The following is a 19,670-nucleotide window of genomic DNA, read 5'->3' as shown; positions in this document are numbered from 1 at the left end:
GGCGCAAGTTTTGCATTTCTTGCGTTTGCAGGGGAAGGTGCCGGGAGTGGAGGTCGGGTTGGTGGGGGGTGTGGACCTGATGAGGAAGTCACGGAGGGAGTGGTCTTTCTGGAACGCTGATAGGGGAGGGGAGGGAAATATATCCTTGGTGGTGGGGTCTGTTTGGAGGTGACGGAAATGTCGAAGGATGATACGATGTATCTGGAGGTTGGTGGGGTGGTAGGTGAGGACCAATGGGGTTCTGTCCTGGTGACGATTGGAGGGGCGGGGTTCAAAGGCGGAGGAGTGGGAAGTGGAGGAGAGGCGGTGGAGAGCATCGTCAACTACATTGTAAGTCACCATTGACCGGTAACTGAATGGGGCCAGCCATATAAATATTGTGGCTACAAGAGCAGGTCAAAGGCTGGGGAGTCTACTGCCCAAAGCCTGTTCCAGCATTTAAAAAAATTATAAGTAAAGAGTGTGATAAAATACTCTCTAACTGCCTGGATGAGTGCAGCTCCAATGACACTCAAGGCCTGGGTCACGATCGTGGCATTCCCTCCCTAATAGCATTATGGGTCATTTCACAGCATGTGGACTGCAGCGGCTCAAGACAGCAGCTCACCACCATCGTCTCAAGGGCAACTCGGGATGAGCATTACATGCTGGCCAAGCAGCTATAACCACATCCTACAAAAAATGAAATCAAAAAACTATCCATTAATTTTATATGTAACATGGGCATTGCTGAGGCTACCATTTGCTGACCATCTTTAATTGCTCTCGAGCTGTGTGGCAATCTTGGCACGTTCACAGGGCAATTAAGAATCAACTGCAAAGCATCACATGTAGGCTGGACCAGATAAGGATGGCAGATTTCTTTCCCTCAATGGTATTAGTGAAACAGATGGCCCTTCATTTTCAACAAGCGATGCTATCACAACCACCATTACTGAGACTATTATTCAACTTCAGATTGTTTTATTAATTGAATTTAAAATCCATTCTCCTTGAACAACAGCTCCTGCATACCTGGGATCAGTTTAGCGAATTCTGCAGTGCCTGCAACGCCAGTATGATTTTCCTTGATATGAGAGACCAAAATCTTTCCCCACAATCCAAAGATGGTTTCAGGTTAGATGGACTCACCATGCTAAATTGCCCATAGTATCCAAAGATGTGTAGGTTAGGTGGATTAGCCTCAGGAAATGCAGGTGGACAGGGTATGGGGTGAGTCTAGGTAGGATGCTCGTCGGAGAGTCAGTGCGGACTCGATGGGCCGAAAGGCCTGCTTCCACACGGTGGGGATTCTATCATTCTATGTTATGCCTTTAATTTTTTACAAATCAATTGTCTTCACAATTTCAAAGATCTCTATTAAATATTCCCTTCACCTTCTCACTTCTAACCAAACTGGTTAAATTGTTGCTATTGTTGATGGGAAATGTTACCCTATGATTGTTAACTTCAATAGCAAAGATGTGGGACACCAAGGTAAGAATGAAGCCAAAGGGAAACTCTCCATTGACTGGAGTCATACAAAGTATATATGAAGATGTATAATCCCTGCTCCAGGACATCTCTGCACAAGTTCCTCAGGGTTGTGTCCTAGGCACAAGCTGTCAATGATAACTTCCAAGATATTCAAAGTTAAAAATCACACAACACCAGGTTATAGTCCAACAGGTTTAATTGGAATCATTCCAAGATGTTGATAGTGTGAGGTTCAGTGATGGTAATACTAAGGGGCAAGGATTAGATTATCTTTTGTTGGAGATGGGCATTGCCTGCAATTGTGTGGTGTGAATGTTATTTGCTACCTATCAGCTAAAATTTAGAAACTGTGCAGATCCTGCTGCATATAGGTATGAACTGCTTCAGTATCTAAAGAGTCAAAAATGGTGCTGAAAATTGTGCAATCATCAGAGAACATTCCAAGTTCTGACTTTATGATGGAGGGAAGGTCATTGCTGAAGCAGTTAAAGATAGTTGGGTGTTGGAAATACTCTGAGGAATGTCCTTGGAGGTATGGTCAGTCGTTTATTTTTTCAGTGCTAATGTCCTATCTTCCTTAATGTCGTGAGTGTTTGCATGTGTTTATGAAGTAGCAAAGAAATTCCACTGCGATTTGAATATTTTGTTAATAAATTCCATCTTTGATTTCACCTGGAATGATTTTACAACGTGCTTAATTTTAAAAAGTTGAAATGTGAAAACCGGAGTGTGAGTTGAGGAAAACCATACTTCATGATGACTCCACTCAGTCTGTGCGACTGGTGTATCTCATTGTGATTCATAAGCTTGAAAGGGTTGACACCATCAGTGAGTTCTTCTGGCTGAGGAATCTAGAAGTCTGGAGTCACAGTCATAATAAAAGGGTGTAGCAATTAGGACAGAGATGAGGAGAAATTACTTCAAAGGGTTGTGAATTTTTGAAATACTCTGCTCCAGAAGATTGTGGAAACTCTACTGCTGAACATATCTGTGGCTGGAATGTAGAGACTTTTGGTCCTTCGGGGAATTGATATGGGGAACAGGCAGGAAAGTGGAGGTGAAACTGTAAGATCAGTTGTGTTCATAACAGCATTGCAGTCCATAATTGTCTACTGTTCCTATTTCTTGTGCTTTTGAGTGAGGCAATGACTCCACTGCGATTATGTGTAAGGCAGTTGCAGGGGGTGGTGGTGGGAGATAAGGTCACTGTTCAGAGGTGCTGTTGAAAATCTATAATTTGATATATTGTCACCTCCCAGTGATTGATTTCTTCCATGTATCTAATCCCATACTGACTGGGATTAATCCAGCCTGGGTGATTAGTCCGTGCAGTTGCTCCAGGTCAGCCTGCAGTCTGTATGAAGGGCCACCAATGTCAGATGTGTCCACATTGAGAGATTCAAGCGTTTGAAGATGATGGAAGAGAACATTCAGTCTCACAAGAAGTCCCACAAGTGCAGGGTAAAAGTTGGCAGCAGCCAGAACATTTAAGCATTCGACTAGAAAGATCCCTGCAACAGAAAGGAGATTATTATTGGCCAGGACTACTGCAAACAACATAACAGCAACATCTCTAACCTACTATCCTCGAGTGTGAACAGAGAGGGTGAGAAAGGAAAGGACAAGGTGTACACACGATCCTACAGACCGAAAGAACTGTCAAAAGGTGGAGCACAATGTACCATTCCAGAGTGTGAAAGAACACGGAGTAATGCACTGTCCCAGAGTGTGAAAGAGCAATGTGTGTTGTACTGTCTTAAGGTGTGAAAGGGTGGTGAAGGCAGAGCTGCGTACATTGTCTATATGGACTTGAGTAAGGCATTCGATAAGGTTCTGAGTAGTAGACTAGTTAGCAAGATTAGATCAGCAAGAATCCAGGGACAGCACGTCATCTGGATAGGTAGGAGCACCAGGCTTGAAGGTAGGAGAACCAGGCTAGTGGTAGAGAGTTACTTTTTGGACTGGAGGCCTCTGACAGTGGTGTGCTGGGTCCACTGATTTTTGTTGTTTATGTAAATGATTTGGATGTGAATGTAGGAGATATGGTTAAGCAAGCTTGCAGCTGACACCAAAATTGGTAGTTTAACGGAAGTGAAGGAAGTTATTTCAGAGTACAATGGGACCTTAATTAGATGGGCCAATGGGTGAGGAGAGGCAGATGGAATTTAAGTTAGATAAACATGAGGTATTGCATTTTGGTCAGGCAAATCAGGGTAGAATGTATACACTTTATGATAGGATCCTGGGGAAGGTTGCTGAACAAAGAGACCTTAGGTACAAGTTCACAGTTCCTTAAGCAGTCATAGGTAGACAGGAGAGGAAGAAGGTGTTTGCTACGCTTGCCTTTATTGGTCAGTGCATTGAGCATAGGTGTTGGGATATCATGTTGTGGCTGTACAAGACATTGGTTAGGCCACTTTTGGAATATTAAATTCAAATCTGGTCTACCTGCTTCAAGAAAGATGTTGTTACACTTGAAAGAAAAGATTTACAAGGATGTTGCCAGAGTTGGAGGGTTTGAGCTACAGGGAGAGGCTGAATAGGCTGGGGCTGTTTTCCCTGGAGCGTCGGAGGCTGAGGGGTGACCTTATACAGTTTTTAAAAATCATGAGGGGCATGGATAGGATAAATAGACAAAGTCTTTTTCCCAAGGTAGCGCAGTCCAAAACTAGAGGCATAGATTTAAGGTGAGAGAGCAAAGATTTAAAAGGGACCTAAGGGACAACTTTTTCACGCAGAGGGTGGTGCATGCATAGAATGTACCGCCAAAGGGAAGTAGTGGAGGTTGGTACAATTATATTTAAATGGCATCCAGGTGGGAAGGTACAGGAATAGGAAGGTTTTAAAGGGATATGGGCCAAATGCTGGCAAATGACTAGATTAATTAAGGATGTCTGGTTGGTATGGACGAGTTGGACTGAAGGGTCTGCTTCTACGACACCATGTAGGACACTGTCCCAGAGAGTGAAAGAACAATGTATGATGTACAGTCCCAGAATGTGAAAGGTCAATGTGTAACTTACTGTCCCAGAGTATGAAAGGCCAGTGTGTGATGCATTGTCACAGAGTGTGGAAGGGCAAAGTCGACACTTAAAATAGAGATTAGTGGGGTGTGATGATTTGGCTTGGGTTAACAGTAATAACCTCGAATCACTCTGACCTTGCGTCCATCTCTGGTTAAGCTGTTTCATATTCCTCACAAGGTCTGAGTGGTTTTCTATGGCCCAGGCCTCAAGCCATCCATGACCGGCTGCAGAACTCTCCCACTTTTCTACTATTCGGAGAAGAAAAGGCAGCAGGATTGTAGCAAACACAGTTGGTTCGGCAAAGACATTTGGTTCATCCTCCTCGTATAGATTTGTTGCTCTGAAATGCAATGACAATCATCAGTACCAGTGACCTAACTCCTGGATCCTAACCAGCTCTAAACCTTGCAGTATTTCTGACTGAAGAATGGATAATCACTTTCTGCTTCCCTTTCCCTTTTTTACTGATGATACAGAGGTTACTGCAGATGGATGGGCACAGAGCCAATATATCTCTGTTGGAAATCACAGGAGCTGTTTGCAGGACAACAAGTCTCAGGGTTCAGACAGACATCATACTAGGGTCTTTAAAAGATGTTGCTAACAGGTGAGTTGATGCATTGGTGCTAATTTTGCAGAATTGCCTTGGTTCAGGAAAGAGTCCATCACTGTACAATTTAGCAAATATAACTCCTCTATTCAAAAAAAAGAGAGAGGTAGAAAAAAGGAAAATATAGGCCAGTTAACTTGATGTCTGTTGTGGTGCAAGTGTTGGACTCAACCTTTTAAGGGATTATAGCTGAGAACTTAGAGAGAAAAAAAAAATCAAGTTATTCAGGAAGAGCCAGCATGGTTTTGTCAAAAAGAATTAATCTCTAGAATTACTTGAAGGAGTAACGTATGCAATGGACAAAGGGGAGTATGTCAACAGATTGTACTTTAATTTCTAGGAGATATTTGATTAAATGCCATGTCAGGTGTTATTGCATTAAGTAAAAATGCTTGGTGTAGCAGGCAATAAATCAGCATGGATAGAAGATTAATTGCCTGGCAAAGAACACATAAACGAATAAACTACTACTGTCTTCCTGTCAGACGTGGGAGATTAGGGAGAATTTCAATGTTACTGATGATTATGATTGCAGGAAGTACGTTTGCTTGTGAATTGGAGCGGCAGTTAGAGGCAATGAGGAATTTACAGAACCTGGGGGTGTGATGGATGTTTCAGGAAGGTAGAAAAACTGCAGATACAGTGGGTACATGGATTACCACCAGGAAAGGTAGGATAGATAAGTAGGTAGGTAGTGCAGGAACTTCCTGTGGTTATGGCCATCTCAAACAGACACGCTGCTTTGGAAATTGTAGTGGGTGACGGACTCCCAGGGGAATGTAACATTGACAGCCAGATTTCTGGTACTGAGACTGGGTCTACAGCAATGAGGGGTACATCAGTTCCAAGTGATCAACTTTGATAGAGAACTCTCTATCAGGGGGACCGTTGGTCTTTTCAGTGGCAGGCAACAAGGAGGTTGTTGCACATATTGGAACGAATGAGATGGGAAAAAGAACGGGCAAAGTTAGCACTGCTGCCTCACAGCGCCAGAGACCCGGGTTCAATTCCCGCCTCAGGCGACTCTCTGTGTGGAGTTTGCACATTCTCCCTGTGTCTGCGTGGGTTTCCTCCAGGTGCTCCGGTTTCCTCCCACAATCCAAAAATTATGCAGGTTAGGTGAATTGACCATGCTAAATTGTCCGTAGTGTTAGGTGAAAGGGTAAGTGTAGGAGTATGGGTCTGGGTGGTATACGCTTCGGCGGGTCGGTGTGGACTTGTTGGGCCGAAGGGCCTGTTTCCACACTGTGAGTAATCTAAGTTCTGAGGAGAGAATATAGGAAATCAGGCAGGAGGTTCAAAAGTAGGTTTTTGAGGGTTGAAATATCTGGATTACTCCCAGTGCCATGTGCTAGTGAGAGTAGGAATAGGAGGATAGCGCAGATGATGCGTGGCTAAGGGGCTGATGCAATGGCGAATGATACACACTTTTGCATCATTGGAATCTCTTCTGGGAGAGAAGTGATCTGTATAAGAGATGGAAGCTAGAAACTTGGGGAAATCAATAGCAATATCTTGAACAGTCTCCATGTTACAGAAAGGAGCTGCTGGATGTGTTTTATCCCCGGGACTATATCAGGCATACCTTAGAACTCTGTGATAAGCTAGGGAAGTGACTGCTTGGCCCCTTACCTCTGAGGTATTTATATCATTGATAGTCACGGGTGGGGGCCAGAAGACTGGAAGTTGACTAACCTGGTGCCACTATAGTAAGGAAAAGCCAGGGAACTATAGACCGGTGAGCCTGACATCAGTGGTGGACAAGTTTTGGAGGGGACTCTAAGGGGCAGGATGTCCACGTATTTGGAAAGGATTTATTAGGGACAGTCAACATGGCTTTGTCTATATGGTCTTCAGTTAGCATTCCACAAGGTTCTGCATGGTAGCCGGGTTAACAAGGTTAGATCAGAGGAATACAGGAAGAACTAGCCATTTGGATACAAAATTGGCTCAAATGTAGGAGATACAGGGTGATGGTGAAGGGTTGTCTTTTGGACAGGAGGCCTGTGACCAGCAGTGTGCCGCAAGGATCAGCGCTGGGTCCACTACTTTTTGTCACTTATTTAAATAATTTGGATGTCAACGTAGGATCTACATCTAGTAAGTTGGCAGATGACACAAAATCAGTGGTGCTGTGGACAGCGAAGAAGGTTAACTCACAGTACAATGGGACCTTGATCAGATGGGTCAAACCTTACAGAGGTTTATAAAATCATGAGGGGCATGAATAGGGTAGATAGACAAAGTCTTTTACCTGGGATAGTTCTTCTTTCAGAGGGTAGTGAATCTATGGAATCCTTTACCACAGAGAGCTATAGAAGCTATGTTGACAAGTATGTCCAAGGCTGAGACAGACAGGTTTTTTTCTTTCATTGGTAAGTGAATCAAAGGTTATGGGGAAAGTGGGGTTGAATCAAAGGTTATGGGGAAAGTGGGGTTAAATCATAGGTTATGGGGAAAGTGGGGTTGAATCAAAGATTATGGGGAAAGTGGGGTTGAATCAAAGGTTATGGGGAAAGTGGAGTTGAATCAAAGGTTATGGGGAAAGTGGGATTGAATCAAAGGTTATGGGGAAAGTGGGATTGAATCAAAGGTTATGGGGAAAGTGGGGTTGAATCAAAGGTTATGGGGAAAGTGGGGTTGAGGATGATCAGATCAGCCATGATCTCACTGAATGACAGAGACAATTGAGAGACAGGGGTGGCACAGTGGCTCAGTGGTTAGCACTGCTGCCTCGCAGCACCAGGGACCCGGGTTCGATTCCAACCTGTCTGCGTGGAGTTTACACATTCTCCCTGTGTCTGCATGGGTATCCTCCAGCTGCTCCGGTTTCCTCCCACAGTCCAAAAATGTGCAGGTTGGTGAATTGGCCATTCTAAATTGCCCGTAGTGTTAGGTGGATCAGTCAGGAGTAAATGTAGAGGAAAGGGTCTGGGTGGGATACTCTTCGGAGGGTCGGCGTGGACTTGTTGGGCTGAAGGGCCTGTTTCCGCACTGTAGGGAATCTAATCTAATCATGCTGGACACCTTCTTTGCCACCTTATTCACCTGTGTTGCCATTTTCCGGGAGCTATGGACTTGAAACCCAAGATCCCTGGTATATCAAAGCTGCTAAGGGTCTGGCTATTTACAGTATACTTTCCTATTCCATTTAATATCCCAAGATGCATCACGTCCACTTGCCATTTCTCTACCCAGCTTTCCAGCTGATCTATATCCTGCTGCATCTTTGATATCTTTCCTCACTATCCACAATTCCACCAGTTTTCATGTCATGTGCAAATTTACGAATCAGACCACCGATGTTTTCATCCAAATCATTTGCATGTTTTACAAACAGCAGGGGTCCTAGCACTGATCTTTGTGAAACACCACTGATCATAGACTTCCAGTCAGAAAAACACCCCTCCACAACTACCTTCTGTCTTCTATGCAAAAACCAATTCCATGCAATTTGATCTTTTGGACCAGCGTATCATGAAGGATCAAAGACTTTACAATAATCCATGTCAACAATATTTACGACAATCATCTTCGTCACTTCCTCAAAAACTTGAACCAGATTTGAGAAACAAGACCTCTCTCGCATAAGGTCATACTGCCTATCCCTACTAAGTCCATTTTTCTCCAAATGCAAGTAAATCCTGTCCTTAAGAATCTTCTCCAATAATTTTCCTACAACTGATATGAGATTCAATAGTCTATTATTTCCTGGATTATTCCCATTACCCTACTTTAACAGAGGAAGAACATTGGCTATTTTCCAGTCTTCTGGGTCCTCACCTGTGGCTAAAGAGGATACAAAGATCTCTGTCAAGTCTCAGTAATCTCATCCCTTGCCTTCTTCAGTATCCTGGAATAGATTCCCTCAGGCTCTGGGGATTTATCTACCTTAAAGTTTTTCAAGACACCTAACATTGCTTCCTTCTTAATATTGTCAGGAGTCATGACACCAGGTTATAGTCCAACAGGTTTATTTAAATCACAAGCTTTTGGAGCACTGCCCCTTTTTCAGCATTTCACCTGCAGCACCCGAAAAGCTTGAGATTTCAAATAAATGAGGACTATAACCTGGTGTCGCGTGACTTCTGACCTTGTCCACCTTAGTCCAACACCGGCAACTATACATTGTGGCTCCCTTTTTAATATTGAAATGACTTAAGTATCGACAAACCCCTCTCTAAACTTACCATCAGACATGTCTTTCTCCTTGGCAAATACTGAAGAAAAATATCATTAATGATCTCCCCCACTTTCTCTAACTCCATGTATAAATTTGTTCTTCTGTCCTTGATAGGGCCCAGTTACCCACTTGCTTCTAAAATGCTTTGGGATAGTCCTTAATCTCACTTTGATGACCCCTTCCAACCCTCCTAAGTATTTTTTAAAGTTCTCTTCTGCTTCCTGTACACTCCCTACGGGCCTCTTCCGATTTCTATTTCCCAAACTGTACATATGCTTCCTTTTTTGTTTTAGCTAACCTTACAAGATTTCTCATCATCCAAAGTTCCTGAGTCTTGCCATTCTGATCTTTCATCTTCAAAGGAACATGCTGGTCCTGAACTGTGGTCAACTGGCTTTTAAAAGCTTTTGGGGCGGCACGGTGGCAAGCACTGCTGCCTCACAGCACCAGGGACCTGGGTTCAATTCCCACCTCAGGCAACTGTCTGTGTGGAGTTTGTACATTTCCCCCGTGTCTGCGTGGGTTTCCTCCGGGTGCTCCGGTTTCCTCCCACAGTCTAAAGATGTGCGGGTTAGATGAATTGGCCATGCTAAATTGCCCTTAGTGTTAGGTGGATCAGACAGGGGAATGGGTCTGGGTGGGTTGCTCTTCGGAGGGTCGGTGTGGACTTGTTGGGCCAAAGGGCCTGTTTCCATACTGTAGGAAATCTAATCTAAAAAAGACCCCACATGTCACAGTTCCTGCCTAAAATTATCATAATTAGCCTTCCCCCAATACAGCACTTTTATCCAAAGAACAGTCTATCCTTTTCCATTAATAAAAAGCGAAAGAACTGCAGGTGTTGTAAATAGAAACAAAAACAGAAACTGCTGGAAAAGCTCAGCAGTTCTGGCAGCATCTAAGAGTTCACATTTCGAGTCAAGTTTTGAGCAGGTCTCACTCAATTTGAAACATTAACTCTTACTTCTCTCCATAGATACTGACAAACCTGCTGAGCCTTTCCAGCAATTTCTATTTTGGTCATCCATTCCCATAACAATCTTCAAACTTATGGAATTATGATCATTGATCCCAAAATGCTCCTCCACTGAAACTTCAATTACCCAGTACAAGGTCTAGTACAGACCCACCCCTCATTGCACTATCTACATATTGTTTCCAGAATCTATCCTGGATGCATCTAACAAATTTCGCCCCAGTTAAGCCTCTGACACTGAGGAAGTCCCAGTGAATAGTAGGGAACATTAAATCACCCACTATCACAACCCCTGTTGTTTTAACATCTTTCCACAATCTGTTTATATATTTGCTCCTCTAATTCTCCCTGGTTATTCACAAACTAGGAGGCCCAAAGTATAATCTGATCAAAGTGATTTCACCTTTTTTCTTCCCGAGTTCTAGCCGTACGGCCTCTCTGAATGAGCCCTCCAAGATCCCCTCTCTTAGTGAAGCTCTGACATTCTCCTTAATCAGTATGCCCAACTTGCCCACCCTTTTTATGCCCCTCTCTATCATGCCTGAAGCATCTAAACCCTGGAATGTTAAGGTGCCCGTCCTGCCCTTTACTCAATCAAGTTTTTGTAATGACATCATAGTTCCATGTACTCATCCAGGTTTGAAGGTAATTTGCCTTAACTATTATACTCATCTAGGAATCAAACCCAAACTTACTTGTCACTCCTTAGTTCAACCAGGATTGCAGCCACATCTACAGCTGGGACGTACTGCATCAAAACTTCAAATATTTGCTTGCAGTCCCAACAATTCTGCAACAGGAACTCAAGCAGACAGAGCAGAGCCCTGTTGGGCTGAAAGTGAGTTAACTGCTCACCGCTGCTGTCAGATAACAGGTGCACCTGAGTAGCAAACTTGGCAGCTTCTGTCCTCACCCTCGGATCCTCATCTTGCAACAAACAGATTCCTCCATTTATTATCCTAAAATTCAGAAAAATAACAGGCAGTCAGGTGAAGGCAGTATTGAATGCGATCGTAATCCCTCAAATTTAGCAATCATCACACTCAAAATCCCTCAGGCTCAGCATTGAGCACACTCTCATTTCCACACATCCAGCACTGAATACAAGTACATTTCCCCAGATTGAGCACTAAATGCACTCGGAATCCCTCAAATCCAGCAATGAACATAATCTCATTCCATCAGGTACAGCAACAAAGACCCTCTCATTCCATCAGATCCAGCACTAAACAGAATGGCATTCTCTCAAATCAAGCACTGAACGCATTTGTATTGCATGAAGTCAGTAGTCAGGGACAGGAGGGTGTGACAGGTAGGTAGGGATTTGGCAGGTAGCACTGAATGAGTCTCAGCCCTTGAACTTGTGTAACAGTTTTGAGTTACTTGCTTCCTGTGTGGATGACAGTGGGGGCTGTAGGTAGGATGAGAAAACAGAGCATAGCACCATAGCACAGGGAGCCATTCAAGCAAATGAGAGAAGAGAAATTTAGTTGTAATCAGGGATAGTAAAGTCAGGGGATGTGACACTGTCCTCTGCAGCCAGGATTGAGAGTCCTGAAAGCTGTGTTGCCTGTCTGGTGCCCAGGTTCAGGAAATTCTCATCTGGGCTGCAGAGGAACTTGGAGTGAGAGAAGAAAGATGCAGTTGTTGTGGGTTACGTAGGTATCAACAATATAGGTAGAAAGAGGAAAGAGTTTCTATTGAGGGAGTATGAGCACTTAAAGGCTAAAGTAAAAAGGAGAACCAAAAAAAATCTTTGATTACAACCTCAGTCACAAGCTAATTGGCACAGACTCAACAAGATTAAAGCGGTAAACATGTAACTCAAAAGATTGGTGTGGGAGAAATGGGTTTGAATTCATGGGACTATTGGCACCTGTAGTGGGTAAGGAGTGAGCTGTTGATTTGATTTGAGTTGATTTATTGTCAGGTGTACCCAAGTACAGTGAAAAGCTTTGTTTGTGAACAGTACAGGCAGATCATAGTAAGCAAGGAGATACAGATCATAGGGTGAATAAAACATGGACAGAGTGAGGCATACAGGTTACACTGCACAGGATGTGAACAGCAACATTAACAAGATCAACATTATTTGAAGTTAGAGAGTCCATTCATCAGTCTAATAATGGCAGGGGAGATGCTATTCTTCAACCTGCTGGTGCATGTGTTCAAGCTTCTGTATTATCTGCCTGATGGAAGAGGCTGTAGGAGATCATTACAAAACAACATCCAATATCATTTTATTGTCACGTGTACTCCATTGTAGGAGGACAGTGAAAAGCATTTCCAATATCGGCTTCTTATGGTGACATCTTAGGTATAAGTACTTAGGTACAATTCTTGGATACAGCTGAGCAACAAAAGTAGTTGCATGATTTAGAGAGTTGAACAATAAATTAAAAATAGGACAACATTAAAGGGTTGACATTCAGAAGGTAGGAAATTTCTAATAGATATTACAGTGTAACAGGGCGAAAGTGAGGACGGCAGATGCTGGAGATTAGAGTCGAGAGTGTAGTGATGGAAAAGCACAGCAGGTCAGGCAGCATCTGAGGAGCAGGAGAATCAATGTTTTGGGCAAAAGCCCTTCATCAGGAATGAGGCCAACAGTGTAGCAACTCAGTGCAGGACCCCCACACGTGATCTGACTGCTCGTGCCAGTCCTCAGTTCAACAGCCATCCTTGCTTGACTTCAAGCCCTAGACCACTCCATATCAACACGGGCTGCCCCACAGCACCAGGGTCCCAGGTTCGATTCCAGCCTCAGGCGACTGTCTTTGTAGAGTTTGCACATTCCCCCTGGGTCTGCGTGGGTTTCCTCCGGGTGCTCCGGTTTTCTCCCACAGTCCAAAGATGTGCAGGTCAGGTGAATTAGCCATGCTAAATTGTCCATAGTGCTAGGTGCATTCGACTGAGGGAAATGGGTCTGGGTGGGTTACTCTTCGGAGGGTCAGTGGGGAATGGTTGGGCTGAAGGGCCTGTTTCCGCACTATAGGTAATCTAAAAAAAACTACTCCGCTGCTCCATGGTAAGTGCCAAGACTGCCTACTCTGTGCTGGTCTCCACCCGGGATGTGCTACCTGCTCTGGGGTTGATTCCCCAAGTGCTGCTCTGGGGCTTGCAGCATACATGCTGTACCAGGGCTCACTGCTCATGGTGTTCCTGGGGTCATAGCCCACATGCTGCTCAGGCTGCTCCAGTGCTCGCTGCTCTGGTGGGATGGGTCTTTGATGATGTTGACAGTCATTCCTTGGCAACGAAAGGTGTAAATGGAGCCCATGGATGAAAGGTTGGCTTACATAATAGCCTGGGCTGTGCACACAACCTTCTGTAGTTTCTTATGGGGTATGATGAAATGGCTGAGACATTTAATAGGTACTTTGTATCAGTCTTCACAGTGGAGGATACTAATAACATGCCAGTAAATGACAAAAAGACAAAGATAGGTGAGGACCTGGAAACAATTATTATTACGGAAGAGCTAGCATTGGGTAAGCTAATGGAGCTAAGGATAGACAAGTCTCCTAGCCCTGATGGAATGTATCCCAGGGTACTATAAGAGATGGCGGGAGAAATAGCAGGTGGACTAGCGTAATTTTCCAAAATTCCCTGGACTCTGGGGCAGTCCCAGCAGATTGGAAAATAGCAAATCTGACACCACTGTTTAAAATGGGAAGTAGACAAAACATGGGGAATTATAGACCAGTGAGCTTAACCTCTGCAGTGGGGAAGATGCTTGAATCTATTACCAAGGGAGAAAAAGCAAGGCATCTCAAAAGAAATTGTCCCATCGTAACGATGCAGCATGGAGTCATGAAGGGCATGTCATGCTTTGCAAATCTTTTGGAATTCTATGAAGACATTTCAAGCAATAGGGGCAATAGGAGCTCAGTGGATGTAGTGTACCTAGATTTCCAAAAAGCCTTTGACAAGGTGCCGCACATTTCGCTGCTGCCTAAGATAAGGATGCATGGTGTTAGGGGTACAGTATTAGTGCGGATAGAGGATTAGTTCACTGACAGGAAGCAAGAAGTGGGATAAATGAGTGCTATTTTGGCTGGTACTCAGTGACTAGTGGTGAGCCTCAGGGATCGGTGTTGGGACCACAATTATTTACAATATGGAGTTGAGGACCACGTGTACAGTGTCAGAACCTGCCAATGACACTAAGATGAGTGGCAGAGCAAAGTTTACAGAAGAACATAGATACATTGAGTGAGTGGGAAAAGGTCTGGCAGATGGAATACAATGTTAGTAAATGTGAAGTCATACATTAACAGCAAAATAGATTATTACTTGAATGGCAAGAAGTTGGAGCATGCTGATTTGCAGAGGGACCAGGGTGTCCTTGTGCATGAATCATAGAAGGTTGGTCTGCAGTTACAACAAATAATTAGGAAGGCAAATGGAATTTTCTCCTTAATTGCTAAAGAGGTTGAGGTTAAAAACAGAGAGGTAATGTTGCAGCTGTACAGGGTGCTGGTAGGCCACACCTGGAGTGCTGTGTGCAGTTTGGTCTCCTTACTTGAGAAAGGATGTACTGACACTGAAGGGGATGCAGAGGAGGTTCACTAGATTGATTCCGGAGTTGAGGGGGTTGGCTTATGAGGAGAGGCTGAGTAGACTGGGATTATATTCATTGGAATTTAGAAGAATGAGGGATGGAAACTTATGGAATTACATAAAATTATGAAGGAAATCAATAAAATAGAAATAGATAGGCTGTTTCCACTGGTAGATGAAACTAGGACAAGAGGACATGGCCTCAAGATTAGAGGAAGCAGGTTTAGAACCAAACTGAGAAGGAACTTCTTCACCCAGAGGGTTATTAATCGATGGAATTCCTTGCCTGGGGAAGTAGTTGATGCTACTTCAGTAATCGCTTTTAAAACTAAGGTAGATACTTGTTTGAAAAATAGAGGAATTAAGAGATATAGTGAAACATGGGCAAGTAGAGCTCAGCCCATGAAAAGATTAGCCATGATCTTACTGAATGGCGGAACAGGCTCAAAGGGCCTTTGGCCTACTCCTGCTCCTTGTTCTTATGTTCTTACGGTCCTGGCCAGAGCAGTTGCAATGGAACGGGATCCACCTGAATCATGCTGGAATCAGAGTCTTTGCAAATCACATAACTAGGGTGTGGATAGGGCCTTGAACTAACTAGTCAGGGAAGGTAGGTTCAATTGCATTGAAAATGTTAAAAGGGCAGCGATAGGGCTCAGCAATGGTTACTGATGTTTCCACAACAATTATTAGGACAGAAAGTATACGGAACAAGTTAGATTAGCTCATGGCACAGATTGAAATTAGTGTGTACGATGTTATGGATATCACAGACAATTGGCTGCAAGGGGATCAGGGCTGGGGACTAAATATCCAAGCAGCTTCAGAATTTGCATTCCGGGGAGAGTCAGCACCTTCAGTAGCTGTGCCATCCATACCCAGATCCACAGCAACATGGTTGACTTTTAAGTACCAGAGGATTAGGAAGCCTTTAAAAATCGGCAATGGATGACCATAAAAGCAATAAGGGGGCAGAAGCTGAAATATGAGAGCAAGCTAGCTCATAATATAAAAGAAAATTGCAAGTTTTTTTTTAGATATCTAAAAGGTAAGAGACAAGATTAGATATTGGGCCATCGGAAAATGAGGCTGGAATAAATAAATGACAGTGGAACAGAATAAGTACTTTGCATCAGTTTTCATAGTGGAATCCACCAGCAACATACCAGAATTTCAAGAGAGTTAGGGGACATAGATAAGGGTAGTGGATATCACTGAAGAGAAGTTGCTGGGGAAGCTGAATAAATCACCGAGACTACAGCTCTGAAGGTGTTGGCTGAGGTTGGTGGTGATCCTTCAGGAATAACAGGCATCAGGAGGTCACAGAGGATTGGAAAATGACTAACATAACATCTCTGCTTAAGAAAAGAAAAAGGCAGAAAGTGAGATACTATAGGTTAGCTCAGTCATTGGTAAGATTTCAGAGTCCAATATTAGAGAGGAGGTGCGGAGTAATTGGACGTGTATGGTGGAAGTCAACATGGCTTCATCAAGGGGAGGTCATACCTGACAAACTGTTAAAAGTCTGAGGAGTTACTGAGCAAGTTAGACAAAGAAGAGACAGTTGGTATGATTTTCTTGTATTTCCAGAAGGCCTTTGACAAGTTGTTGCTCAGAAGGTTACGAGAATAGTTAAGAGCCCAGGGTGTTAGGCACTGGCATGCATGGAAGATTGGCTGAAAGGCAGAAGGCAGAGTGGGGATAAAGGGGCCTTTTTCATAATGGTAGCCACTAACTAGTCAAGTTCTGTAGGGGTCAGGGTTGGGATCACAACTATTCACTGTATTGTTATGAAAATGAAGGCATGTACTGTACCTTTAACAGAGAGTGAAAGCTGTCTTACACTGAGAGCTTGAAGGCGCCTGTCATGTGACTGACTAGCAGTCTCAGAGTGTACTAGAAAAATGAAAATTATGTAACATTTGGCTGTGAAACAAATGCCTGGGTTTTGGTTGCTATTTTTTTCACAACAATTCGAATTTAACCAATCCGTTTAAATTATGCCCAAAGATACTAAAACCCAATTGAATTTGAATTTATTGTTTTTGCCAACCTCGAACCAATGAGACGATCAGATGTTTGGGGTATAAAGAAGCAGGCATTTTGAGTTAGCCAGACAGTGAACAACTGCCACCATCAGGGTAACTGCAAGCAAAACACTCTCTATCAAAGGTACCCATTACATATGAGACATCTTTGCAGCAAAAGACCAAAGGCGACCCAGGGAGATCTATAGCCGGAGGAAGGACACCGGAGACCACCGCTGCTGTGTATTTGAAATTAAGTTGATCTAATTTTAATATTTCAATAATATTGGAACAGTATGTTATTATAGAGTTGGAGGCAGATAATAAGTGGTTAAGAGAAAGGAGGTTGAGTTATAAGTAATTCTTGTTTAATGTTCACTTTTAGAGTTAAAGAATAAATTGCTATTTTTTCTTTAAATATTGGAAATGGGGATTCCTCTGAGACTCATACTTTAACAGATTATGAGGCGAGGTGAGCTTTTCTGGGTGTTTGTTTTAATTAGCAGAAGGGTTTATTGCCGTATCTTAACATTATACATCAGCGACCTGAATGAAAGAACTGACAACATTGTGGCTAAGTTTGCGGATGTGACAAAAGTAGGTGGAGGAACATATAGTGTTGAGAAAGCAGTGTGGCTGCAGAAGTACTTGGACAGATTAGGAATATGGAAGTGGGATGTCAAAAAGTATGGTGCACTTTGGTAGGAAGAATGGAGGCTTAGATTATTTTCTAAACAGGGAAAGGCTTTAGAAATTTGGACTAAAGAATTGGAGTTCAGGATTCTCTTAAGGTTAACATGCAGGCTCAGTTGGCAGTTAGGAAAGCAATTGTAACATTAGCATTCATTTCATGGCTACAATATGATAGCAGAGATGTACAGCTGAGGCTGTATAAGACTCTGGTCAGACCGCAATTGGAATATTGTGAGCAGTTTCGGGTCCCATATCTAAGGAAGGATTTGCTGACATTGGAGATGTCCAGAGGAGGTTTACAAGAATGATCCCAGGGATGAAAGACTTGTCATATGAGTAACAGTTGAGGACTAGGTCTGTATTTGTTAGAGTTTTGAAGGATGAGGGGTGTATTTAATTAAAACTTTCAGAATACTAAGAGGCCTGATATAGTGAACATGGAGATGTTTCCACTTGTGGAAGAAACTGAGATCTGAGGACACAGCCTCAGAGTGAAGGCCCAACCGTTTAGAAATGAGATGAGGAGGAATTTCTAGAGTCAAAGGATGGTGTATCTGTAAACCTCATTGCCGCACAAGGCTGTGAAGGCTAAGTTGTTCAGTGTATTTAAGACAAGAGTGATATAGGTTCTTGATTAATAAATGGATCAAAAAATACAGGGAGAAGGTTGGAGAATGGGGTTGAGAAACAGATCAGCCCTGATTGAATGGTGAAATAAATTCAATTGGCCATATGGTCTAATTCTGCTTCTATGTTTTATATACTCATTCAGCACTGAATGCATTCACAGCCCCACAAATCCAGCAATGAACCCACTTGCATTTCCTCATATCTATCATTGAACAGATTAGATTTAGATTAGATTAGATTAGATTAGACTAGATTAGATTAGATTAGATTCCCTCGTATCCAGCATTGAGCACAATTGCATTCTCACAAATCCAGCATTTCCTCAGATCCAACTTTGAACACTCTCACATTTTCTCAGATCCAGCAGTGAACACACTTGCATTCCCTCGGATCCAGCAGTAATCACACCCACCAGCATTCCCTCAGATTGAGCACTGAACACAATGGCATTCCATCAGCTTCAGCATATATGTGTTCAGTCCACATTTGTCCTTGGTTGTACCACATCGTAACATCATTCCACATCCTGGCAATATTTTGTGTCATGGACTCGCTTCTTCCTGACTTCAGGGCTGACTGTCCCTGTGCACCTCAGGTTTCACAAATTCAGTGGCTCATCACTAAGTTATGGCACTTCCTAGGGCAACCTGATAGTTGTTATTACCATGACTTGTTTCATTGTCAAATCATGCCTGCGGCATTCTTAATTAACAGCTCCAAAACTAACAAAAATATCAAAAGCAGAATGAAGGTATCATATAAATCAGGAGACTATTTGGTCCAGTGTATCTGTGCCATCTCTATAAATAAACAATCCAATTAATCCCATTCACCTGGTTTTCCACATAGACCTTTGAGTATTTGTTCAGTTCCCTTTTGAAAATTACGACTGAATCTGTTTCCACTGGCCTGCCAGGGAATCCAGATCATGATAGCTTGCTGAGTGAGAAAAGTTGCATTCTCCCCCATGGGTTTGTTTGCCAATTATATATATCAGAACCCATTATTCCTAGCCCTTACAGCAGTGAAAACTTTCTCCAACTCACAAGGTAAGATAACATTAAGAATGTAATATCCAGTAATAATGTCACCTTCCATTGCTCTGTCAGAGCCTCCGCACCTCAGGGAGATGCAGAACTGTTTCTGGGCATTTCCCCATACCATATAAAAATCTACCATATGGACAAAGACATTTTCTTCCTCAATCTGAACCCAAACTCAGAAGTAGTCCCATTCACAAAGCTCCTGGTAATCACATTACAGGTTGAATGAAGCACAGAATCATTACCTGACAACCAGTGGGACATGTCTGGGAGAGTCCATCAATGCCCATGCTATCACTTTCACACCTGCCTGGACAAGTGAGGTGGCAGCACTCAGATGCAGTATTTCACTGGACGTTGCATCACTACAGTGTTCTAGGTGTGTTGCCCAACGCATCATCAGAGCAAGAGAGAGAACCTGGCAACTGAAGAAAATGTTGAAC

At 43.2% G+C, this 19,670-nt stretch overlaps 1 protein-coding gene across 5 annotated transcripts in view; it reads right to left on the bottom strand.

The window, feature by feature from the left end:
* Window positions 1-2,590: 2,590 nt before the first annotated feature.
* Window positions 2,591-19,670, bottom strand: part of si:ch211-225b11.4 (thyroid adenoma-associated protein homolog) — a 240,776-nt gene continuing 223,696 nt past the window's right edge. For 4 of the 5 annotated variants that reach the window (XM_043716172.1, XM_043716174.1, XM_043716173.1 and 1 more), the window contains 4 exons: window positions 19,473-19,652; window positions 10,967-11,230; window positions 4,637-4,842; window positions 2,591-2,987 (listed from right to left, as the gene is read on the bottom strand). In XM_043716172.1, coding sequence (XP_043572107.1) covers window positions 2,725-2,987; window positions 4,637-4,842; window positions 10,967-11,230; window positions 19,473-19,652 — 913 coding nt within the window. In that variant the 3' untranslated portion in view covers window positions 2,591-2,724. Of the gene's footprint in view, window positions 2,988-4,636; window positions 4,843-10,966; window positions 11,231-19,472; window positions 19,653-19,670 lie in introns of those variants that run through there. The other variant, XM_043716176.1, reaches the window with a different exon arrangement.

The sequence above is a fragment of the Chiloscyllium plagiosum genome, chromosome 25, assembly GCF_004010195.1.
Source record: "Chiloscyllium plagiosum isolate BGI_BamShark_2017 chromosome 25, ASM401019v2, whole genome shotgun sequence".
NCBI lineage: Eukaryota > Metazoa > Chordata > Chondrichthyes > Orectolobiformes > Hemiscylliidae > Chiloscyllium > Chiloscyllium plagiosum.
Note: the sequence above shows the minus strand (reverse complement) of the source record. Positions and strands in the feature narration are given on the sequence as shown.